At 34.7% G+C, this 26,456-nt stretch overlaps 1 protein-coding gene across 2 annotated transcripts in view; it reads left to right on the forward strand.

Annotated features, from left to right (window-relative positions):
• The window catches only part of SCN9A (sodium voltage-gated channel alpha subunit 9), a 204,272-nt gene that overhangs the window by 137,194 nt on the left and 40,622 nt on the right, over positions 1 to 26,456 (forward strand). For both annotated transcript variants that reach the window (XM_033231248.1, XM_033231249.1), the window contains exons 18-20: positions 11,179 to 11,299; positions 20,772 to 20,926; positions 25,160 to 25,333. In XM_033231248.1, coding sequence (XP_033087139.1) covers positions 11,179 to 11,299; positions 20,772 to 20,926; positions 25,160 to 25,333 — 450 coding nt within the window. The remainder of the gene's footprint in view (positions 1 to 11,178; positions 11,300 to 20,771; positions 20,927 to 25,159; positions 25,334 to 26,456) is intronic.

Raw genomic sequence — 26,456 nt, forward strand, 5'->3', positions numbered from 1 at the left:
AGACTACATAACCCTTTCCTTTCCATTTATTCAATATTAAATGCATTTTATATATTATAGTATTTCATGTGTATCTGTATATTTATTTGCATATATATTAATGTGTCTCTATTTTTTCATGCAAATTATTGATAAATATGACAAACTCATCTTGACCAAACTCAAATTCTTATGGCTTCTGCCTGATATATTCATTCTTTTCTGGTGAAAGCCTTGCTGAGGTAACTATTAGGTTCTTAGTGCTATAAGACTTATCCAGCTCTCCCTGGCTTGTTGATGAAATTGGCAAGTGACTCAGAAATATCACTAAAGTCCAGATCACTGCCTTTAAAGCATCTCCTTTGTCATGACATATTATGTTATTACACAAAAGTATTAAATCGATTTGGCATAATTTTTTCTACACATCGCTTTGCTCTTTGAAACTTTGTGTTCTCTCAGGACAACGTATTAAGTAGAATTGATTTATTATTATATTATCTTCCACATTAAAGCTATATTAAGGTCTAGGGAATACACTTACTGCCACACCAAGATACACATGTTAAGATCTTAATTATTTGAATAAATCTATTTTACTTAAGGGTACATGGGTAATCCCTATTTTTTTTGTATTATGATATTTTTGGCTATTTCGGCGTCAGGACTCTGTTTAACTGCATGCAACAGAGACTTAACTACATCAGCATAAGTGGATAGAGCATTCTATTTTCATATTTTAAAACATCCACAGATCAGCAGTCCACGTGGCCTCCATGTCCTAGGCTCCATCTCTTCTCCCTTCTGCCAGTCTTCATATGTGGTTTTTCTTCTATCTTAATGCTTATAATTAGGGATGACTGTTCCACCTACAGCTTTATATCCAATACTCAGGTAGGAAAGAGAAAGAAATAGACAGAAGCAGAAGTCATGACTATCCCACTTGCCTGAGGAAAAGCAAAACTTTCCCAGAGATCCTTATCCAACTTTGGCTTATGTCTTATTGGCAAGAACAGTGTGACATGACCACCCCTAACAACAAGGAAGCCTGGCTGAGGCAGGACTTTTATCCAGGCATATTGCTGCCCTGAATAAAATCTGGATTATCTTAGTAAGATACATTGGAAGACATTAACAAGGTCAGACATGCTTCTCCAATATTATTACTGCTACTAATTATTATTATTCCTTTATGAAAATGTCAAAAGAATTGAAGGATGGTAATTTTCTATTTTAAGAGATTTAGTTACTAGGCATAGTTTGGAATAATATGCATCAACTGTAATATTATACTTTGAAACATATTGTATAAAATTACCAAGAAACAAAAGTTAATTTTTATTTACTGAATTAGTATATATGAAAATAAGAATATATTAAGTTAAATAATGAAAAACTAAATATCCAACCATTTTTAATATGCAAAAAGTAGAAATTTCACGTGGCTCAACATAGTATAAAGATATACGTAAAATATAAACTTTATTCTACCTGTATAATCTTATTTCTTAATTACATAAATATGTTGCTGAACACAGATATTTTATTTATTTTTTGTATTTATGCATAGTAGAGAACACATTAAAATTTTCTATGACTATCTGCCCAGAATTGTAATAGGCATAGAGTTTTTCTCTCCTAAATTACACTCATGAAATATTTTTGGCCCCCTATAAATATTGAGTCCCCCAAAAACCACACTAAAAAACTTCATGTACTTCAAAGGTAAAGGGTGATTGATCATTGGCAACAAAAGTTTACAGTCTAATAGCTTGCACCTTAGATAAATACACAAAAAATTATAACACAGAACAAAGCAAAGCACAATCCATAACAGGACACTAAACTAGGCCATTGAGGATGCATTGAATAAGGGGCTATATCAGGCTGACTTCACGCGAAAGGAGGTGGCACTTAAGCCAGACCTTACAGTATGGAGAGAATTTCACTGGGCAGATGTGGTACAGAAGGAAATCTCAGGCAGAGGAACAAGCATTCATGTTTTTCACCTGATTCACTCATTCATTCGTCTATCCACCCATTCATCTATTCAGTGTTCAGTTTACAAAGTCATTATCTTTGGAGAGACTTAAATATGCTTATTATTATGAAATGCAGTCATTTTATTGACTTGATAAAAAGTTGTTTCAATATTTGCAGTTCTCAAAGTTAAATATTTAATGTCCTTTTACTATGTGGTGGTTTTAATTACATTGTTTTCTAGACTTTCTCTCGTTAGATTTTTTAATCAAAGTTTTTTCCTTAATTTAGATTTATGTTCTGCTTATTACTGCATTTTAGAAAATGTAATAATCTTTTTAAAATGCATTTGACTTTGAAAGATTTAGGGATTAGTTACAGTTATGCTGTTGGGTAAAACTGGCATTTGATTGTATTTTTTATGCATACATTTTTTAAAAAGCACTCTTCTGTAGAATTGCACTTAGACCATTTCTTTTTTTCAGGTTGTTTCCAAATAATTTGAAAAATCTTTCCATCTTCATTTGTTTACGTGCCTAAAAACAATGAAATATTTGTCTGACATATTCAAATCAATGTGTCTTGTTCTTTATATTTTGATAAATTTGGAAACTGCAGTTTTTTGCAATGCTGTTTAAAATGTCAAAATTAATTAATTAAAAATAAAAGTCAATCAAGACATGCTAATTTTAGAATATGCTTTTTAAAGCTGCATACTCTTACTCCCACTTCACCCCCTTTACTGAGAATCACTTATATTTAAATGTTGCTTGCATTTAAGGAAAAATAGAATGCAAAACATTGCATTAGCACATTATAGTAAGTTCAATTCCTAAATAATAGAATTATGTAACTGTTTAATTGATTGTTTTAAAGTCTCTGTTGAATGACATTTAATCTTAGTATTGTGATTCCAATATATTGCTTAACGTTGAGTATATAGCATGTACTTTCACATATGTAACTAATTTCTACTTATAGGTATATGACTTTAAACATTTTAAAACACAGTTGACTAAACTCTTTCATCATGCTGCATTTCTAAAATTCAGTACCTAACCTTCTTACTTCTCACAGGGGTAAAATCCAACTGGATCAATCAAGGATGCAGCTCTGTGCTTTTAACCAGGCAGAGACATATGCCACCACTTTTACACAGGTTACCTAAAAAAATCATACATACGATATTTTTTCAATGTCTTGCATGCTGTTCAGCTACAAAATCTTTCTGCCTGACCCATTGCAAGAAAGTAGAAACATACACAGTTTCTCAATAGATAAAGCGACATCACAGCACGTCACCAGGACAATTCTATTTTTTTTTTTGTGATTCTCTTGATGACTTCTTTGATGTAACCGTCATGTGCTTAAGTGATTTCAAGTGCATGATCTGTAGATTTTTACTGAATTGATTATAAAAGTAAAATGCGGAATGTAACAGTAGCCATTTAAGCAACATTTAATTTGAAAACCTCTATCAACTTCCCTTCCTGATTAAATCTACATAAAAATATAGAGATGTATATCACATTAAATTGTCATATTTAAATTAAGTAGATCAAAACTCTAAAAATCTCTGGCATAAATATGAAATCTCAGAGCAGGAAAGGATCATTGTAGTTCTAGCTGTATATTTATGGATAAGTAAATTGAGACTCATGCTTTCTTAGTACACATCTAGAAAGTTGGGGTCAGAGCCAAAGTACCCTACTTCTAGTATAAACTTTGAATACATTTTGAAATGGTTTTAAGCACTGTTAGTTATGGGACTGTATTTTTTTAAATCAACTCAGTAATTAATTTGATTTTATTTCCTCCTATATAAAATGCATCAGTTAAAAGTTGATAGGCCTTGCCTATGAATGAATAAGTGATAAGTGTTCAAAATGTTTAATTTTATTCCAGAAGTAATATTACTCATTGATGAGAATAAGTTTCTGATTATATACCTAATCAGAGTGGCCTCTAGAAACTAAGAGGTTTAGATAGAGCACATTATGAAGTGAACACTAAACCTATCTATCAATAACACATAGAAGACTTTTACTGAAATTAGATACAGATTAATATGTATTGCCTTATTGAATATTTCTAAAATGCATTAAAAATACATACTAAGGTATATTTTAATTTTAGCATAACTTGTTGAATGAACTTTAATAGTACTAGGATGGGGGAAGGAATCTCTGTCAATAAGAATTTTGACTATTTTTTATAATCTAGTTCATATTTTGAATTTCTCTGTCATTGTTGAGATGTTTGTATTATTGTTATCTATTGTGCAATGATGAAAGCAAAACTTTATCCTGAAATTGACACACCCTAGGGTATGTCATTGCAGTTTCAAATGAAAAATTAGTTATTTTTGTGTTCCAGTTTATTCAAAGATAATCTTAAAGGTGGCCTAAGTGAAAGATATATTTTTCTATTTCAAATTTGTTGGGGATTTAGAGACAATATTCTCATAGAAAACTATTTTATTCCAGAATATGGTGAATTTTCTTCAACTAGAGCCTAAATAAGGATGCATATACATCCAATATTATCTAATTAAGTATAGATAAAACATACAATTTTTGAGAAAACTATTTCTAGAAATATATATACATGCATAGACGTATAAAAATATGCATATATATGTTTTGAATTCATAAATTATTATTACTTTTTTACCAAGCTATTAGAAAAGATGAGGCACATGTTGATAAATGGTCATCCTCTTAGTCAAGAAAAAACTGAATATTCAGTTAAGAATGACTTGAAATATGGCACTTTAGCAAAAGTTACTTACATAAGGGATAGAGTTACTTTATTCATGTAAAATTTCTATTTACATTATATTTTCAATATTAGAAATCCACATGTTTAAACAACTAGTAATTATTCAGCTCATTAAAATTCACTTTTCCTTGCCCTCCTTCATTGTGGGTAGTATTAGTGGTTGACAGAAATGATTCAGATATCTAGGTAGCTTAGTTTGTGTCTGTCATTCTTGCTTGTTTTAAAATTATAGGTAATATTTACAAAGCTTGAGTCTGAGTATCTACACTTTGCCTTTGTGTTTGCTAAGGTTCCAATCCTTCTTTACCTACATGTTGCATTTTTTTAAAGCTGGCATGAATAGTAAAATTGTCTAAATATTTGCTTCTAAAGATTTTAAGATACTCTGACTTGACCCACTATGTTCCAGCTGCTTTCTCTGCAAACAGTATAGCAGTTCTGTCATGCCCGTCCGTGTGAAGAGACCACCAAATAGGCTTTGTGTGAGCAACATGGCTGTTTATTTCACCTGGGTGCAGGTGGGCTGAGTCCGAAAAGAGTCAGTGAAGGGAGATAAGGGTGGGGCCATTTTACAGGATTTGGGTAGGTAAAGGAAAATTACAGTCAAAGGGGGGTTGTTCTCTGGCGGGCAGGAGTAGGGGTCACAAGGTGCTCAGTGACAGAGCTTTTTGAGCCAGGATGAGCCAGGAAAAGGAATTTCACAAGATAATGTCATCGCTTAAGACAAGGACCGGCCATTTGCACTTCTTTTGTGGTGGAATGTCATCAGTTAAGGCGGGGCAGGACATTTTCACTTCTTTTGTGATTCTTCAGTTACTTCAGGCCATCTGGGCCTATACGTGCAAGTCACAGGGGGTGCGATGGCTTGGCTTGGGCTCAAAGGCCTGACAAGTTCTGTGACAGAGCACAGAGACAACCCTTGAATATCAATGGCCACTTTACACTCCTAGCTCTTACTAGTAAATGCTTCTGTTCTTTTCATTAGAAAAATACTTCAAGATGATACTATAGGACCTGGCTGAGAAATCTGTAGCCAGTCCAGCCTTCTTATATGGCCAAGTGTTGTTGCTTTTGTATGATTTTTAAAATATTCATATCTTATCATTTAGTCATGTAAGTTTTCATTTTATTGGATAGAAAGTGCCCTAGGTAGAAGATTCTGAGAAAAAGAAGAGCTCTCCACGAAATCATTGGTTTTATTTTGAATTTCTCTGGTGGTGGCTGAGATTTGACCTCATTATTTCACCAACAGAAGACTAGATAGCATGTTGACCTTGTGATGGAACTGTGTGTTTCATGCTGAATGAGTAGCTGTTCCTCCCAGAGCCTACACAATATTTCTCTGCTAGCAATAGACAAAGACAAATAGAAAAGGAAAAAAAATCTATTTTATTGCCTTTTTTAAAAAAAAGAGCTAAAGTTTTAGTTGTCCATAATTAGAATGTGAGCCCAGAATTTATTGCAAGTAGTTAATAAGCTGACAGTTTTCTGCTAAATTAGTGGAAGTAACATTAAAACTTAGATAACAGAAGAAAATACAGTTGAGTTTTCCACTGATCAACAGTATCTGGAGTATTTTTAAATTATTTCCATTTTTTTCTTGCAATTCCTGAGCTTCAGTAATTTTTTAACTTGAGGCATTACCTTTTAAAAAGAATCTTGAGAAATTTCATATCAAAAACAATATTGCAGAGACCTCGAGGGGCCCAGAAATCTAAATCATGTTAAGAAATATCATTACACTCAAGATGAAAAGCACAAATAGCCATGTCAATAATATTAATGACCTCCAATTTTAAAAACTCTGTAAGGCCGGGCGCAGTGGCTCAAGCCTGTAATCCCAGCACTTTGGGAGGCCGAGACGGGCGGATCACGAGGTCAGGAGATCGAGACCATACTGGCTAACACGGTGAAACCCCATCTCTACTAAAAATACAAAAACTAGCCGGGCGAAGTGGCGGGCGCCTGTAGTCCCAGCTACTCGGGAGGCTGAGGCAGGAGAATGGCGTGAACCGGGAGGCGGAGCTTGCAGTGAGCTGAGATCCGGCCACTGCACTCCAGTCCGGGCGACAGAGCGAGACTCCGCCTCAAAAAAAAAAAAAAAAAAAAAAAACTCTGTAAGAGGATAATGTTCACACTTCTCCAGAAGGAAAAAAAATAAAGGCCCTGAACAATTGCAAGAGAGAAGAAAGGTTATTTTGGTTCTACACCAGAAGAGAGTATTTAAACAGCTAGTTATCCTGTAACATAATGAGAAATTGGAAAATACCGGACTCTTATGCCACATAGTAACTATGTGTGGAATTCTTCTCAAAGGGTCCTTTGATCCTTTAATTGAACTTTACTATTTTACTCCTTAATGATTCAAGAACACAATTATAGATATTGACAGTAAAACTATGCAGTTAAATTAAAAGATGGGTAACAGTAACTTGAAACTAATTTTAAAATGTCTTTCTTTCTTATTAACAGATAATGGCGCTTAGTTTACCATGAATGTCTGCCATAATTTTTCTTCTCTTTTATACCCTTCTCCTTTTGATTTGCTTCTCTCAACTTTCTTACTGTCTTTTGTGAGTATTTTAAGGCTCAGGTGAAATAACCATTCTAGGCTCTGCTCCTTAAAGAATATCTTTTTTTGTTGTGTGAAGCAAACAGTTTATAGTATGTACTTTAAATGTAACACTTTTGGGTTCTTTTCAGCATCCATCATTCTCTTTCAGTAAGGTTTTTGTTGAGTTCTGTGTTTTGTGCAGTATATGTTTGATAGCTTCTTCTTTTGAGCATTAGATTATCAAGTCATTAGACATTCCTACTTCACACCTCTTGGAACGATAAGTAACTAAATAGCATTAACCACCATCCATGATACCATGAAATAGGCTTACATTGTTAATGTTTATCTTAGGAAATGCCAGTGATAAATTTATAAGTGAACAACTTAGGACATGTTCTAATATGATACATATATTTAACATAATTTCTACTCAAGCAGTATAGTAGAAAACACAGCTTCAAGGCAATCAAAGGGAAAACCATGAAGAATAATAAAGCTTTTAATTTGAACATATTTTCAGTAATTGAAAGGAGCATCTTAAATAGGTACATAAGATTACAATCAAGATAAGGATTGTTTTGCAGCTATAGTGTTGTATGGATGCACACTGAAAAATATGGAAAGATATGCCAATTTCTCTCTCTGTCTCTCTCTTTCTCTCTCTCTCTCTCTCTTTCTCTCTCTCCTGATTACTTCAAGGGGGTTGAATCAAGGAGATAGTGGAGGGAACTTTAATTTTGCACTGTAAATATTTTACATTTAAAATGTTTGAGTCAACTATATCACTTTCATATTTTTAAAAAGACACTTTTAGAAGGCACTTACAGTCAATATCATATTATTCAAAAAAAAGGCAGGAATGCTAATTATGGTACACTTCTGATTCCTAATACTAATGAGTCCACCTTCTTGATCCTATGCTTACATTTATATTTATTTTATTTATAAGTAGACTGCCAATGATAAAAAATTGATATTTCCCTTTTATTAGAAATCAAATCCATGTGAAAATTATAGAAGGTCCTATTTATAATAGCAAAAGAAAATTTTTTCATACTAAAGCATTTATTTCACTTCTCTAATATAGTATAGTCATTCTTTCATTTCCAAAATTACTTGGAAAACTAAACAGATGATTGAGTTTAAAGAAATGAAAGTAATATAGAAAATAATCATATAAAATAATACAAATAATTGATATGATCTTCCTTATATAGTACTTAAATATGGTGATGCCTACTGTGAGAATTCAATATATTTCACCGCAGGGAAAAAAACTTTATTATATATATCAGCCTTTCTATATAAAGGTATTCTCTTAGAACTCTGCTAAAGAAGCTTATACTGTAGCAAGTGTAGATTTCAAAGGTCGAATTGATTAGAACTGTCTATATTGCTAAAGCATGCATATAAATATTTAATTTTATATACAGTATTGAAATAGTTACTGTTTGAATACTTAATGCATTCCCAAGAAAACCCTGAATGTCTAAGAATCTATTAGCCATAATAATTTGGCTATAAATACAAATTAATTAATAATAGTTAATATTAAATATTTTGATAATTTCTGACCCATTAAACAATAATATTGAATAACTTTAATTTATGACATAAAATTCTGTGCCAAGCTGAATTCAATTGACCATAAAAAACATAAAACCTTCATGTGAAAATAAAAGTTTCAATGGCAAGATACACTACATGAAATCACCGGAATTTTTACTTGCTCATAATCTAATTTGGCATAAATCTTTGTTAATGCTCTCTTAAACAGTGAGAGAACCGATTACTGATGTTGAAGATGCTTTCATGAATTTAGCCTAAGTCAGAATTCTGTAAAGAAGAATCATTTTATTTAAAAGTTGTTGCCAGCTCAGAGAAAACCATTATAACTATTTCCTATTGTTAATATTGTGTCTAATAGCAGGGGGGTGCTTTGTATTCTTTCTATCAGCAATTCTTCCCACTGCCTTACCTCAAAACCCAGGCCAATAATTCTTTTTTCAGAATTGAAGGACTTGCTCTTAACTTCACAGAATAATAGGGCCCTGTCTTTCAGTTCCCTGGTGATAGTTCACGTGCAGCCGAGAGGTCAAAAATTGAAGCCATTCAAACTGTAGTCTTCTAAATATGGTACTTTGGATTTTGTGGCAATTGGCACAAAATACATATTAGTAATTATAAGTTTATCCAACGTCATTTCCTGGATTAATCTATATTTTAAAACTTGTCATATATACTTTAAAACTCATTCTATAGTTTCTGTTTTAAAACCTATTCTATAGTTTTATAGAATATTCAGTTATAATTAATTTCTATTTTCTTATTTTTCATTAAACTAATTTAGATGAATTTGATCTGTTTAAAGAACCTGTTTTTGAGTGAAATTGCATACTGACACTTTCATAACTGATACTGTTATTGAACTCCTGGACCTGGTAGGAATAATGCCTCTAGGCCAATGTAGACTAGACGAGTTCACTTAACAGGTTGTTCATAATTCTTTATTCCAGTTATAAGAAAGACTTGGTCTGCTTACATCATTCCTTATGTACAATACTTTATCAATGCCATTTTTATGATGTTGTATACTAGGTGATAATAATAGCATTGAGAATTTAATGTGGTACCCATCAAGAATACTTCTAGCTTCCAAGTCAATCTCTAAACATCAAACCTTTGGATTGGGCCTATGATATTAATACAAATTCAAAAATCAAGAATCAATTTATCTGAAATAAGTACTTTATTATTTTTAGCACTTGCACTTGCTTGAACTACTCTAAAAAAGATGAAGTTGTAACTTAATAAGAGAATCGTGTTGTAGTAACTAGTAGCTTTCAATATTCACATGTCATTTAGCAAATGAGAATGAAAAATTAATTCTTCCATTGATATGCTGCTTTACTCCTTTATAAAACAATATTTGGGAAATTTGACAGAGTTTTGCTACAATTGCTATATGTATTTTTTGTAAAGATTTATTCGTGTGTGTATGTGTAAACATCATGGTTACTCATAAAGCTCTGGGTGGGAAAAACCTATTTGTGTTATGATCAGTTATATGATCATAATGACAATGAATTCATTACTCCATGTGTAAGTCTGCCATGTTTAATTTTCTTCAGTCTTTGTTTCAGAGTTTGCATGTGGTGCTTACTTTAGTAGCCACTTTCTTGACATTATAAATAATATTGTTTAATCTTTTCTACTATGTACTAAAATGTTATATACAAAATGGGTGGTGTTGGTATGGTCATTGGCATTTTGATTTCAAAACTGTATTTGATTTTGTGGTCTTGATCAAATAACTTCTATCTATATCATCCTGCTACATGTATTTAAATCCAAGAGATAATAAAAAATACATTTGGACTTTATCTTGAACTCATCTTTTTAAAAAATTTTAACTATTAAGTTTTTTGCCAGCTATTTGATCTGAGCTTTCAGTTATCAGGCATTGATAATTTCACACTTGTATTATATTGCAAATAGGGCATAGGTTGTCCTCAAATAATGATTGTCAGTGTCCATAAATTTATATTAAAAATTAAAAAAAATAAGATGTGGCCAATACTTTCCAAAAGTGATAGTTAACATCAATATATTACCTTATCTAATTTTGGCCACATAATTGTTACTATAATAAACATAATAAAGTTTATTATTTTACAGGATGGTATAGATAGAAAGATCAAGTATAGATACATTTAAGGTTACTTGACCTCAATATGTGTTTATACATTTTTATGGCCATCATACTATTAATCTTTTTTTCATAATACTTTGCATGAGTCTGATTATTAAATAAGGCTTAAATACCAGATTTGAATAAACTCTAAATCAACTACCTGGTGGGGTGGTGAATTTCTTTCTAGAGATTAAACCAATCAAGCTCCTCAGAGTGCAGCACAGTCGATAACCCTTTGCCTGGAGAAGGAGAAGAAACAGAGGCTGAACCTATGAATTCTGATGAGCCAGAAGCCTGTTTCACAGATGGTAAGACAAAAATTGAGACCTTGGTTAGCATTCCTTTATTAGTGTTTTGGAGTTTGTTTTAATGCATAATACTTAACCAGAGTTTCTTGGTAAGTCAGAAGACTCCATTCCATGCTGATTCAGCTATAGCTGTATGATGATTAAGGGCAAGTCACTAGAGCTCTCTAAACTTCAGTTTCCACATCTATGGCACTTGACTAACAATATTATCCTATCACTGTATGTTAGACTGTAAGCACGCTACGGCTTCTTATTTTAGAGCCTTAATTCATATTCCCAGATCAATGGAACTACTAGAATACAAGTTAATGAAAGAGTTTGTACTTTTGTCCATTTAATAAAAAATGGAATCTACTCACTAACGCTCAGAAAACTGTTTGATACTGTTGACAACAGTCTCTCTCAAAATTCTTCCTTTCCTTAGTTTCAGAGGCCATAGTCTACGTTTGGTCTTTTATTTGTCTTAGAATTCTGAGTTCCTCTCTCTATTTCTTTAATGAGTATTTTTTTTTTCTGCACATCCTGTAAATAATGATTTCTCCCCACATGTTCAAACTTCAGTTATCTTTTCTTATTCTGGAGCTCCGAGGTGTTTCATGCTTGCCTATGGCTTGAAAAGCCATTTCTGTGCTATTGACTCTTAACATCAGTATCTTTGCCCCTGACCTCACTCTTGAGTCCCAGATCTGCTTACAGTTCCCCATTGGTCATCACCATCTGTTGTTTTTAAAACATTCCAAGTTTAATAAGTTTTTTTTGAAAAGGGCAAAAACAAAACTTTAGCATGTTTTACAGCTTCCTCCAGTCTTTATTAGTAACTTCATGATCTATCTTACCCTCAAGCTAAAGACTTTGAGAGAGCTTAAAGTTTTCCTTGCTAGTCACAAGTTCATCAGGAAATCTGGAGATAGGGCTCAAGCCCTCGAGAGGATTTTCATGCACACTAAAATGTGTGAATCCTTGGCCTTTAGGGTCAAGTCTGAAGTCCTTAACTTGACATGTAAAGTTCTTTACATTTGGCCTTAGTCTCTTATTTTTTAACAGTACTTCCTTCTACTCCTGTATGCTTTCTGATGTGCTGAATTTCTTACTACTTCTGGAATTTGGCAGGGATAATGCAGTATTGTCTGAACAAGTATTGTATCATCTAGGTAAAAATACAAGCTCAGCATAGGGCTGTAATGTAATACAATAATACAAAGTTCAAACTTTGGAGCCTGATAAACATACATTCTAATTTGCCTGCTTATTATCTGCCTGTGAGAACTAGTACACAATTTAAAATCTTGTTTTTCAGATATCTCATCTGTAAAATGGGGATATCAGCATCCACATCACAGCGATGCTAAGAGGATCAAATAAGATAATGATTATAAACTTACTAGCACAGTGTCTATCTTCCTTCTTCTACTTTTCTTGTTCTTCAAGGATTCTGTTAACAATCTTATAGAGAAGCTATGATAGCACAGATGCTAATGACTTATTTAGTCATGGGCTTACCCTCAGCATTAGTATTTTTTGAAAAATCGTCGACTTGCTTTCAGTCTCCAAGATTTTCTCAACTAGTCTCTTATAACACTCACACATGAAGCAAAATGTTTGGAAAATAAAGATATCAGCAAACTACAGTGAGTGTATGGTTTTTCTTTAAATGCACACCAAATATCATTTTATGTAAGGAGCAAAGGTGTATGACATCCAGTCAATATAAATTTTGTGCTTGCTGAAATTAGTGCTATAAGGAAATGCAGTTTCCTTTAAAAGTGTCCATGTTACAGGGATTTAAGAATTTCATCAACATGTATGGCCTGTTCCTCAAGAAATTTATTTATTTATTTATTTATTTTTATTTTTTATTTTTTTTTTGAGGCGGAGTCTCGCTCTGTCGCCCGGACTGGAGTGCAGTGGCCGGATCTCAGCTCACTGCAAGCTCCGCCTCCCGGATTTACGCCATTCTCCTGCCTCAGCCTCCTGAGTAGCTGGGACTACAGGCGCCCGCCACCTCGCCCGGCTAGTTTTTGTATTTTTAGTAGAGACGGGGTTTCACCGTGTTAGCCAGGATGGTCTCGATCTCCTGACCTCGTGATCCGCCCGTCTCGGTCTCCCAAAGTGCTGGGATTACAGGCTTGAGCCACCGCGCCCGGCCTAAGAAATTTATTAGCAGTATATAGACTTAAATTTGTACTGATGGTACCAAGATTTTCCCTATTCATTTTATGAATGATCATCACTTAAAATTCTAGGATAACTAGAAAGAAGTTGGGTTTATCAATCAACTTAAAGTTTCAAACCAAAAAACAACTTCAAAAAACTTAAAGTCTTACAGAAAGTATTAATACTATGCTATTTCAGACTGTAGGTGCTGTTATACTAAGATATAACATAAAGTTTTTTAAATCCTATAAACAACAATGAAAATACTTTTGTGATTACTTTGAGAGTATTCATTGCTTCCGAATTGAGGCCAGTATAGAAGAAATATTATGGAAACACATTTTCCGATGAACCTGGGCTTGGACCATTAAAATTTACTGAGGGAGCATTTATCTCTGAGTCACATCCCTTTTATGTGCTCCAGTAGAGACTTCATACAGTCTCCGGATCTGTAGCCTAATAACTTCAACGAAGCAGCCAATTTGTTTAGCCTTTCAACCATGTATTCACATAATCATTTTTTATTCCAGTAAACAAATAATTATTAAATACCTGTGTGCCAGGTCCAGTTCCAGGCACTGGAGGGAGACAGAGCTGTGAACAAAACAATGCCCCTTGCTGAACAAACATATCAAGATGTAGCAGGTCAGATAAGTGAAAAGTGCTATGGAGAAGGTATATGGAAAAGAGGAATACCAAGAGTGAGGGGGAAGAACTTATTAGCACATAAATATGCTGTGAATGAATGATTGGTCAGAGAAAGCCTGCCTATAAAGGTGATGTTTCTTCTGTGACATAAAGAAAATTGAAGGGGGGCATGCAAATATATGGAGGAAAAGTATTTTAGGCAGAGTAATGAAGTCACATGCCCCAAGGTGAGGATATGCAAAACATTTGGGAAAAACCAAGGGGCCAATATAGATGGAGAATAATGAGAAATGAGAAGAGTATTAAAAGTTAAGGTCAGAGGCTAGGTGAAGTGGCTCACACCTATAATTCCAGTACTTTGGGAGGCCGAGGTGGGCGATCACTTGAGGCCAGGAGTTCAAGACCAGCCTGGCCAACATAGCGAAACTCCATTTTTACTGAAAATGAAAAAAAAAATTAGTTGATCATGGTGGTACATGCCTATAATCCCTGCTACTTGGAAGGCTGAGGCATGAGAATCACTTAAATCCAGGAGGCAGAGGTTGCAGTGAGCCAACATTGTGCCACTACACTCCAGCTTGGATGACAGAGGAAGACTCTATCTCCAACAAACAAACAAACAAACAAACAAAACAAATGACATTATTTTTAAAAAGTATAGATCAAAGATGTAGTAGAGGCCAGATTATAAGACATTTCAAGAACATTATAAGGATGTGATTTTAAAATCTCACAGTGTGCAATCTTAAGAGTGGAAGGGCGAATAGCAACGGCAGAAGCTGGGAGATTTCTTGGAGTTTCTGCATAAATCCAGGTGAGAGGTGATGGGAGCTTAGACTAGTATGGTAGAGTTTTGTATAGTGAGGGTGGGACATTCTGAGTATATTTTGAAGTTAGAGCTGAAGCAATTTGTTGATGGATTGAACATGGGGTGCTCAAAAACTAGAAATGCATAGTTTTCACGTGAAGACTGAGAAGCATGGGCTTGTCAGAATGAAGAATCATGAACATGTTTACTTACAAATTGGTAATTGGTCTACAAGAGCTGAACTAGAATCAATACCAATTCAGAGCAATGTTTCACCTCCACAGATCTCTCTGTTACCTGAAAAGTAATAGAAAAAATTAAAGAAATTATGAAAAACAATTAAATCCGAGTAGCATATTTTTACTGAAGACAAATGTTAAAATGATTTTGTTGTTCATTGTCTCACATTTGTTGATTCATTTCAGCTTCATAACTATCACTTTACTAATGTATTTCATTGATTGCATCTGGTTCCTCTTATTCACCTTTTCTCCTCCCTCTTAGGCCAGGTTGTTCCTTAGTTCCATGTCTTTTACTTTGTATTTCAAGACTTCAGACTCCTTCTATCTTGCCCTATTCTTTATTATCCTTGGTTCTACATGACTTGGCAACCTATATAATTATGAACATGACCATGATTCTTTGGGTCTATGTGGTTTTATATTGTGCTGCTTTTAGATTATCAAATTAGTAAATTACATAATCAGGATTAGAGAAAAATAACCTTTTTCACAAGGTCAAGAGATCGAGACCATCCTGGCTAACATGGTGAAACTCCGTCTCTACTAAAAATACAAAAATTAGCTGGGCCTAGTGGTGAGCACCTGTAGTCCCAGCTACTCAAGAGGCTGAGGCAGGAGAATGGTTTGAACCCAGGAGGCGGAGGTTGCAGTGAGCTGAGATCGTGCCACTGCACTCCAGCCTGGCAAACAAGTGAGACTCCATCTCAAAAAATAATGATGATAATAATAATAATGTACTTTTCTGTTAACTTGGTAGGAGGAGCCAAATCGTCTTCCTTTCAAAATGTTTTGTATTCACCCACTTCCTATAAAATAACTAATCATTAATTCTAACTTTAGTAACACAATAACCAACTCCTTTGTGACTTTTATTTTTTCTTTCTTTGGAAAGATAATGTTAACAAATATTTGTTTTAGTTATTTTAGACATTAAGAAATGGTGAAGAAAACTTGTTTTCATAATCAATTTTTACATTAATTATATTGATCATGCTGTTATAGTTTTTAATGAATAGTCTGTCTTTGAAATGGTCAATGGTTTCTTTTTTCTTTTCTTTTCTTTTTTTTTTTTTTTTTGAGAGCATTGGTTAACATGATGAAACTCAGCATAGACTTTATGTAATGCACCATGAGAGCACATTAGTGAAACCACCCAAAAGAAATAGCATTTACTCACTGGGACCCATTAAAATGTTTGAGAGATTCCCTGTTATGTTTACATTTAGTTAATAGTCCTTTCAAAGAGAAGGTGTGATAGCATTGCTAACCAGCTTGGTTGGAAATCTCTTGGGATATACCTTTCCACGAAAACCAGACAGACGCTCCATCATTCTTGCCTCAAAATAAGAGAAAGAAACTCTCTGAGGTGTGATAAACCCTGAGGGCAATATTTATGAAACTTCATTTCAGATTGAAAGTTTACTAACTTTTCTAATTAGGATTTTTACTGTTTTTATTTCCTCAATCATAAGAACAATGTTTCCCGTCAACTTTAAGACTGACAAAAGTAAATCCCAGAGAGTAAAATCTTCTTAACCAAAGGGATAACTTTCTTATCCAATAAGTTGTACCTGAGAAAGATAGATTCTTTCTTTCTTGTATGTGATCATTGTTTTTAAGTTGAAGACAAACTCTAGAGCACTAAGTTAATATTAAAAAATTCATCTCATTTTTTCACTCTCTCTAGTATTTTTATTTGCCCGGAAAAAGATTAACTTAGAGTTAATTTTTGACCCTACCCTTCTACTCTGTTTTTATATCCTTTAATCGAATGTTCTCTCTTAACTAAATGCATTTAGATAATAATCATTTAAGTACAGGATGATAAATAATTTCAGATCTGAGATCATGTTCACTGTAATTAACATTGTATAAATGAAGCTATGTGTAGATTTTCCATCACCTTTTTTTTTTCTTTTTCATCCAATCTTTATGTAAAGTATAGGATTCACAGAGATGAAACCTTTCAAATTATGGCTAACTGCTTAGAAGATTATATAACTCTCTTTAGGGAATCAAGTCTTTTAAAAATCGACTATAAATGACCTATTAAGCCAAGTAGAGGACAACGATGAGTACTGTAAGCACAGACAGCAAGCATTAGAGACTCAGTTGGAGCCTTCTGGGAACTTAGAAACTTCCAGAGAGAAAGAACAAGAACACATAAAATATGCATGATGACAAAAACACCAGAGACATTATAGGGGGAGAGGGAAACACCTTGTTTGCTGCATTTCTATAGAGCTGGAAATTAAAGTGCTAGAAAATAACCTCATATCAACTGGATCAATGCACTAATTAGACTTCAGAAACATGAAAAGATCCATTACGAAACATTATCTACCAGGTGCATCTTGTCAAAAGGATTCTAGTTTTGTTGTTTTAGAACATATATCTTATGATTATCTGAAGTTGTTCCTTGAAAGGCTCAATACTTGTTAATGAACTATATTGTTTTGCAGAAAAGGAAATCAATTTTTTAGAAATAGCTAAATTTCAAACTTCTGAAACAGGTATCGAAAAAGTGCTGCCCATTATTACTTTCCCACCTCCTGCCTTCATCTAAAATGAGGTTTTTCATCTAAAATTTTATGAGGAGGAATTCATTGTAGTTAGTTTTTAAAGAGTCTCTCTTTTCTTCAGAGTAATTCTAGTTGCTTTAATAAACTTGAAATTGATTTAAATTTAATTTTTCAATTTTTCAATCATTCTCTTTCTGGGCCTCTTACGTTCATAGCTCTGTTTATCACTGCTTGTAAAACTTTTTACTCTTTGGTTTCTCTTTTACTGCATCCTCTTGGTTCTTCTTTTTCATCTCTCATTTCATCTACTTCAAAGTTTTCTCCTCTATCTGTCCTAGTGATGTATAGGTAAGTATTTTTATAAACTGGTTCTCCAAGGAAAATAAAATATGCATACTTATATCATTTGTTATAAGTTTTACTGATATTAAGGATATATGACACACAATTTACAAATAATAAAATATTGCAACTTTTTATTGAACATTCTGTATATCAAATTGTTTATCAAAAAATGCTTTTTCTGAATTTTGCCAAACTTTTGCATGTATAGGCAACCTATTTTTGCAGATAATAAACAAGTATAGTTTTAATATGAAGATTGCTTGGTATTTATGTTAGTCAGTGAAATAAAAACGAAATGAAGAAACTATATGTCAGATACTCATTTATCAGTGATGTAAACAATTATTTGCAAATCAGAAAACAGAATTTCAATAATGAAAGGTTTTTTTTAATTTTTGTGCTATTCAGTGTAATGGCTACAAACACAATACACCTTGACTATTTATCTGGTTTATTAGTATTTCCTCCATCACCTTCTTAATTCTTCTCTAGAAAATCGAGAAGCTCTCATTTGTAGTACTTGGAGATTTTTACAGTGTAAAGATTCCCACCATCACTGATTTCAAACTACTGATGTGAAGTTGCTAAATGTGGAGTTAAGAAGAGATTCACAGTAGTTAAACAATGTGACATACTCCCACCATCCAAATACAATAGGCCAGATAGAATAGACCAGCATCCAGAAAGAAAAGTTGCACAGTAGTCCAATAGTAAAGCATATTACTACTGTCAAGAGAGAATAATCCGGAGAGAATAGACCACCGTCCAGAAAGAAGAGATGCATGATAGCCCCACAGTATGCCACACTTCTGCCGTTCAGACAGAATAGACAAATATTGCCCAAAGAGCATAAATAATAGTAAAATACAGTAAAATAACTAGGAAGTGATATGTTTTAGTATTTATTACCTTTCTTTAAAGTAAGTTATAGAATTCTAAGTTTATATAGTCAAATATTTAATAATGGCTGCTTTTAATAACAGACTAACAGGAATTTCTGACAGTTTAACAATGAGAATTGGTGTGGGCTGCTTTCAGCACACCACTGATTTCTCTCCCTTAATTTTGTTGTTTCAGAATGTTTCGGAGTTGGCCCTTTTTCCTCCTCACCCTAAATACTCTTTTGTATGACCTCAAAAACTGTTCTGACTTCAACAGATACATGTATGCTAATTATTACTAAGTATTCCTTTCTAGACAGGCTTTTCCCCTGTTTCAGGTTCCCACCCCCATTTTAAAAATCTATAGGATATCTGTATTTAAACATTTCACAGGCCTCTCAAAATCATTACCTGCCAAGTCAGCTCCTGCTCCTGTGGTTTTCAATTCACTACTGACATCCACGTGGTAGTCCTGGGCTCCTTCCTTTCTCTTACATCCAATATCCAATCAATCACCAAATCCTGCTGATTTTATATGCCAAATATGTCCTGAATCTGTTACAGCTCTAGTTCCTAACTAGCATTGCCCTAATCTTCCCCTCCTGACAGGGATACCAGACCAGAATCCGAATGTTTTTCTGGATATGGAACTTTCTTTACCCCTACTCCTCTCTATTCACCTCATCCAACTTATCCTCCATGTACCATGGAGACATCTATTTACATTGCAATCTGGATATCTTGTTCCCTACTGATAACCCGTTACTTACTCCTCAACCTGTATAGGATATAAACCAAACTCCTTAAGGTAAAGGCCAATGCTTTCCATAGTCTGACCAATTTCTCTAAACTCATCTCTCACCCTTGCCTCTTGTGTACGTTCTGCTTGCATCACAGTTCTAAACTGGTTTAAATTTCTATGCATAACAATTTTTGCTGCCCTCTTGGCCTGGCATTCCACCCAAACTCTTTTTTACTGATATTTTGATTCAACCCAGGCTCCATCTCTTCTAGGAAGGCTCTACTGATCTCTCTTTCTGAAGAAATAAGCCAGATTAGATTGACTTCTTCCATGCTATCAAAATGAACCCTATCTGTCACTTTAGTTGCCGTATCTAGTTATATTCATTTATTTCTGTGTTTATCTACCTAACCAAAACCTAACGTAAATTCCCTGAGGAAAGGAAATCATGTACAGAGGTGAACACATAGAATATACGTAACAAGGGTTTGATGGACAAATGAAGGAGTTAATGAAGGAATAAACCTAACCATTTTTAAGTACAATTTGCAAATTTTTGTAGCAGTATATTTTATACATGAAATTTTAAAGCCAGATTTGTTTTTAACTTAGAATACTTGAAACAGTTTCATCTGGATCTTCTAATCAAGATGACTTTCTTTTGAACCTAATTTCAGGACTTTCCACTAATTTTCTCAATATTGTTTAGAAAGGTGTATTTCAGAGGGTTTTTATCATAGAGGAATGGAAGTATCATAGACTAGAAAAGTTCATCTGTCAGAAAAGAAGACCACAAAATTCATTTCGTCTTCGTATTTTGGTTCATTCATTCATTCACACATCAAATGAAAGTGGTTTAAAGACTGTAGAGGAGACTGAAGATAAATTGGGGATTACAGAAGACACGAATACATAGTAAGCTAAAACTAACAAGTATTAAGAAAACATCATGGAAAGTTAGAAGATGAAGGAAGGCAGCATTCAAATTAAATATATCTGAAACTGGAAGTATAGGTGTTGAAATTATTTGGTTGAGGGAGTATCACAGAGAACACTTTGCATTAAATCGTGTATTAAAAATTTTATTTATTCTAAATATCAAGATTTAACATGCATGTCTTTCTTGTCAGGTTGTGTCCGGAGGTTCTCATGCTGCCAAGTTAACATAGAGTCAGGGAAAGGAAAAATCTGGTGGAACATCAGGAAAACCTGCTACAAGATTGTTGAACACAGTTGGTTTGAAAGCTTCATTGTCCTCATGATCCTGCTCAGCAGTGGTGCCCTGGTAAATTATCTGACACCTAAGTCAACATATTGATTAAGTTGATATTCTTTAAAATGAGCTAAAAGATAAAAATAACATGGCAAGTTGTTTTACCTAGAATTAATCCCTATGATTAGTGCCAATGAAAAAATTTTACTTGGGCTCAGTAAATAGTTACTGAACACTCCTACATGCCAGGCATTAACCTTGCTGCCCGGAATGCTGTTGTCCAAAGGACCACCCAGATGGCTATAACAGAAAAGAGAGTTTTACTGGCAATATCAGTTTGCAAAACAGGGAGAAAGTCTCTGGCGTAAACTGAAAGCACTTTATCGGTAGAACAAAGAGAGAAGGTTAGAAGTTTTATTTAAAAGAGAAAATGTTGTGTATTGCTCTTTGAGAAAGTTCATTGGCCCTAGTAAGGATCTGGGGAACTGGTAAGCTCCAATTGGCGAGCAACAGTGGTGGGCAAAATTAGTACTAGAGTGTAGCAGGTTTCCTGAGAAGCTATAGATAAAACTAATTTCCAGTTACAACAAGCAGTTTCAACAGTCAGTGTTGCCGAGAATTACAATTCTTGGAGTAATGTTTTGTACCCTGAGAGCTTTTCCCCCTGCCTTCTTGACTCTTAGTTGACTGTTAGTTGAGTATGTCAAGAATGACCCAATTTGTATGATCAACTTTCACAATGCAAAGATAAATGAGATCTAGGAAGTATTTATTCTTAAGGAGCTAAGAGCAATGGAGAAGAGAAGAATACAAATGAGTAACTGTAGAACTTGGATGTGTTTGTAAGCAAAGTGTATATGTGATAAAGTTCTGTAGCAAGGAGGACAATCGTCTGCTTGCAATTTCAGAAATGTAAATGGTGCTTTTCAGGGTCTAGAGAGACGAATAGGAATTTTCTAGTTAAGCAAGGCAGGCTGAGGGGAACAAGTATACAATGGTAAGGAGGCACAAAACAGCATCAGACATTCAGGAAATTACAAGTTGCTGAACTGTAGCAAGTGTGGTGGGAAGAAGAATAAGTACAGGTGGTCAGGGATACTATGAGAAAGATAAATAGGGTCAGCTTGTGAAGCATCTTGTGAGTTATAAAAAGGGAAAACAGATGGTAGTTTTAGGATAAAAGTAGGACAAGTTTCTCATTCTTGTACACATACAAGCAGCTTCCATGGGAGTTGAAAGAGATCTGGTAGAATTACAAGCTTCCTGAACCTTTATCTTAATTGTCATTTTTCCTGCTGGCGTGGACAGAGATGAGCCATTAGAAGCCATTAGGAGCCCAGACCCAGCTAGATATACCACTGGAAGTTTCATTACACTAAAAATAGAATACTCAAGAACTTTGTAACTTGCCACAAAGACAGTCTTCATGAATTTGGAATTTGATTTTACTGTACGTATAGGCTAATAGGTGGACCTGTTACTGTTTCATGGACGCTGGCACAAGATATGAGGTGCTTGGGTCAGAGATAAAGGACTTTATTACTTAGGTGTGGAAAGTAGCATGAGTTTCAACATGTTTCTGTTGGTTCCCCCTCCACCCAAGTCTCATGGGGGCATTATATGAGCCTGAATGAGTGTGTACACATATAGTGGATTGATGTTACAGCTGAGGAACACTGAGCTTAGGGAACACGTCTTTTTATACCAAGCAACATAAGTAACCCTGCTCTTTGTCCCAGAGACCCTATCTCATGTCTCAAGGTTGCTCACTGCAAGCACAACCCTGAGGAATGTCCTAGGTAAGGAGCAGGCAGAGCCTGGCATTCTTGGCACACTCCCTAACAACCTGCAGGGACCCACTGTGGCTTTCCTCTCCTAACAAGTCTCAACTCTCAGAAACAGAAAATGTGATCAGAAAAGCTCTATTGTCCTTATCTGGAGTTGTCCAAGTGGAAATCTTGATACTGTCTACCATACAATGTATTCCTAATAACTAAGGAAGTTTATCCCATGCTGACTCACATATGTGACTGAGAATTTCAGAGAGGAGATTACAAAAAAAAAAAAAAATTAAAGAGAAGTTTTGAGTAATTCCTTGTTCAAAATGTCTAAAACAGAGGACAACATTTGGGGAGTGCATTCTCAAAACTTTATTTTAAGTAAATCATATGAGGAAGAAAAGGGAAAGATATTTCAAGAAGCTGGTGTTTGTACTTAGAGAGGTTGCCAATTAAACTAGATTTTTTTAAAAGTATAGCAAACCCCCATGACACGTGTTTACCTATGTAACAAACCTTCACATGTACCCTCAAACCTAAAACAAAAATTAAAAAGAAGTAATAACTCTCATTTAGTTTATATTTATTGTGTTTCAGAACCTTCTTTTAAATTTTCTCATTTAATTTTCAAACAACCCTGCAAGATTATGGTATTTTGCTTATTTTACCAATGATGAAGCTGGGTACAGTTTTAAAAGTTGCTTAATGTCCCAAAGCCAGCAAATGACAGAGCTATCACTGAATTGATGTCTAAAGTCAAAGTCACCATATCTTTTCACTGTGTCATGGCTCCTCAGAAAGAAGAGTATACACAAAATAGAAATAAATGAGTGGTAACTGAATTTAGTAACAGTAAAGCGTAAGTCCTAAATCAGATAGCGCTCACATAAGGCCATTCTTGCCTCCTTGCTCCTACATCCACAAAATTCGTTCTGGAAGCTAGAACCCCTGTGGGCTGAATTCTAATTCCTGCTCTGGGACCAGTCAGACAGAGGTTCTCATTATCAAGACTTCCTGTGGCTCTGCTCTGACCTTGTACACCAGTTCTAGAAACAGGCTTCCTTTTCCTTGTGACTAAGCCCCTTCCTTGTCTTTGTATTTAAAGGACTGAGTCATTGCCATAGTTTCTGTTTAGATGGCTTGCCTGATTCCTCCAGAACTTGGGGGTGGAGTGGCAGGGAGGAAAATCCTGAGGGATAGAAGCCTCCCTCTGCGCTTCAATTCCATTGAATTTCAGAACCTCTGCCAACTGCTGGGACCTTCTTTTTGCATCTTAGTAGGTCTGTTCAGTCTTTCTGCCCCAACTTGTCTCTTTTCTTCATATTGATACCAACAGTTTCCCAAAACTGCTAAGGATAATTTTAGAGTGTTGATAGCGGAACTTAGAATAAGAAGAATCTGAATGGCACAAGTTCGTTACTATGGACAGTTAATAAATATGATATTATCCACGAAGGATACAGGTCTTTCACTTTCATTTAATCCAACAGGGTTAATGGTGTTTCAATCAGAAAGAGAAAATTCTAACACTTTAGACCTGTTGAGATCAGCATCATTTTCAGTGTCTCAATTTTTTTGAGATGGAGTCTCACTCCGTCACCCAGGCTGGAGTGCAGTGGCGTGATCTTGGCTCACTGCAACAATGAGCCCAATTTTTAAGTCCATTCAGATTCTTTGTCAAGGGACATGTGGCTGAAGTCTAAAGTCAAAGTCACCCTATCTTTTCATTGTGTTGTGTCTCCTCAGAAAGAAGAGCATACACAAAGTAGAAGTAAATGAGTGATAACCAAAATTAGTAACAGTAAAGCGTAAGCCCTAAATCAGATGGAGCTCACCTAATGTCACATAATATTGTTGTGTGTCACTTACTAAAGTTTCTTGAAAAGCATAGGAAGTACCGCATTCATGGAGAGAATCGAACAGTAATTTTTAGAGCTGAAGCCTTGAAGGATAATATATGGATAGACTGTCAAAGGAAAAAGCACGCTCTGTGTTCTATAGGCCTATTAAGCTACTGCAGTCATTCATTTAGCAAACCCTTCCTTTCGTGCTGCTGTTATTAACATGGTGCTAGGCACTGGGATGCACAAGCATTTGAGAGCTAAGAGAGGCTCCACATCCTACTGGTGGGGAAAAAGGGGAGTGTAGGTTGTGAAAAGTTTATAACAGGGGCTGGCCATGGGATCATGTCTTAAATTGTTAGAACTTATCCAATTTTAATGGAGAAAGAGGAGGAATCAGATGGAGGTGGAAATGATCAGGTGTCAGAGATCATGAGTCTTTTTGTGGATTACAAGTAATTTCATTCTTTTGCACTTTCTCTTGACCTCTGATGACCAGCAGCAGCACTGGTGAGAAGGCTAGAACTAAGTGTTATGTGGTCACTGTAAACCTGAAAAAATGTCAGCTGGCCCATGTCAATATTATGTTTCAGTGTTCTTAGCATTAGAATTGTATTTTTCCTGTTTTTGTATGAATCATAAAGCTTAAGTTGTGCATGACTGAAACTTGAATATTATTTCCACAGGCTTTTGAAGATATATATATTGAAAGGAAAAAGACCATTAAGATTATCCTGGAGTATGCAGACAAGATCTTCACTTACATCTTCATTCTGGAAATGCTTCTAAAGTGGATAGCATATGGTTATAAAACATACTTCACCAATGCCTGGTGTTGGCTGGATTTCCTAATTGTTGATGTAGGTACTTTTGAGTACATTTCAAAAGAAGATTTATTCTTACTGAGTGTTGTGAAAAAACCTTCACCAGTGTTGTATATTATTATGTTTTAATTTTGTTAAGCTTCATATACTTTCAGGCTATAGGTTTATTCTTTTAGAAATATTAGTACAGCCAGTGGAAATATATCTGTGAGGAATATTAGAATAGAAATCATTCAACAAATATGAATTATTTCTGTGACATTCTAACATTTATAATGGAGTTTTTTACATTTTCTGCAAAGGAGATGTAATTTTTAAAATATATATATATGATTTGAATGTCATTCCTGTTAAGAATAAAACAAAATTTAGAAGTAGGAGGTGATAAGAGAAAAGGGCAGAGACACAGATTAAAGAGAGGAAATGACGATTATTCACAATATAAAATTGGAAGATAAGAGAGGATGAGGGGTATATCGAGTTGGCTGATATGTGAGCTAAAATTTTTCTAATTTAAGTAAAGTTAAACTTTGTATTTTTAAAAGTTAACTTCGTATTTGGGGAGGGAGAAGGCATGAAATTTTAAAATATCTACCTCAGACCCAATTATAGGAAAAACCGAAATGAGACACAATTGTCTCTATCTCAAATACGCAACTTGCCCTTCATCTCCAGAATGGCAGTGGGGCAGAGGAGTAGGCATTATTATTAATGTAATAATTTTACATAATAAATTCAAAGAACTGTTGAATACTTGCATGATGGAAAATACATAATAATTCTTTAGTTTACATATTATTTTAACAAAGCAGAATATTTTCACAGGCTTCTGACTGAGATAGGGAATAAATTTTTTTTTTTTTTTTTTTTTTTTTTTTTGAGGCGGAGTCTTGCTCTGTCGCCCAGGCTGGAGTGCAGTGGCCAGATCTCAGCTCACTGCAAGCTCCGCCTCCCGGGTTCCCGCCATTCTCCTGCCTCAGCCTCCCAAGTAACTGGGACTACAGGCGCCCGCCACTCGCCCGGCTAGTTTTTTGTATTTTTAGTAGAGACGGGGTTTCACTGTGTTCGCCAGGATGGTCTTGATCTCCTGACCTTGTGATCCGCCCGTCTCGGCCTCCCAAAGTGCTGGGATTACAGGCTTGAGCCACCGCGCCCGGCC

Source organism: Trachypithecus francoisi, unplaced genomic scaffold, assembly GCF_009764315.1.
Source record: "Trachypithecus francoisi isolate TF-2019V2 unplaced genomic scaffold, Tfra_2.0 Lachesis_group13, whole genome shotgun sequence".
Taxonomy (NCBI): domain Eukaryota; kingdom Metazoa; phylum Chordata; class Mammalia; order Primates; family Cercopithecidae; genus Trachypithecus; species Trachypithecus francoisi.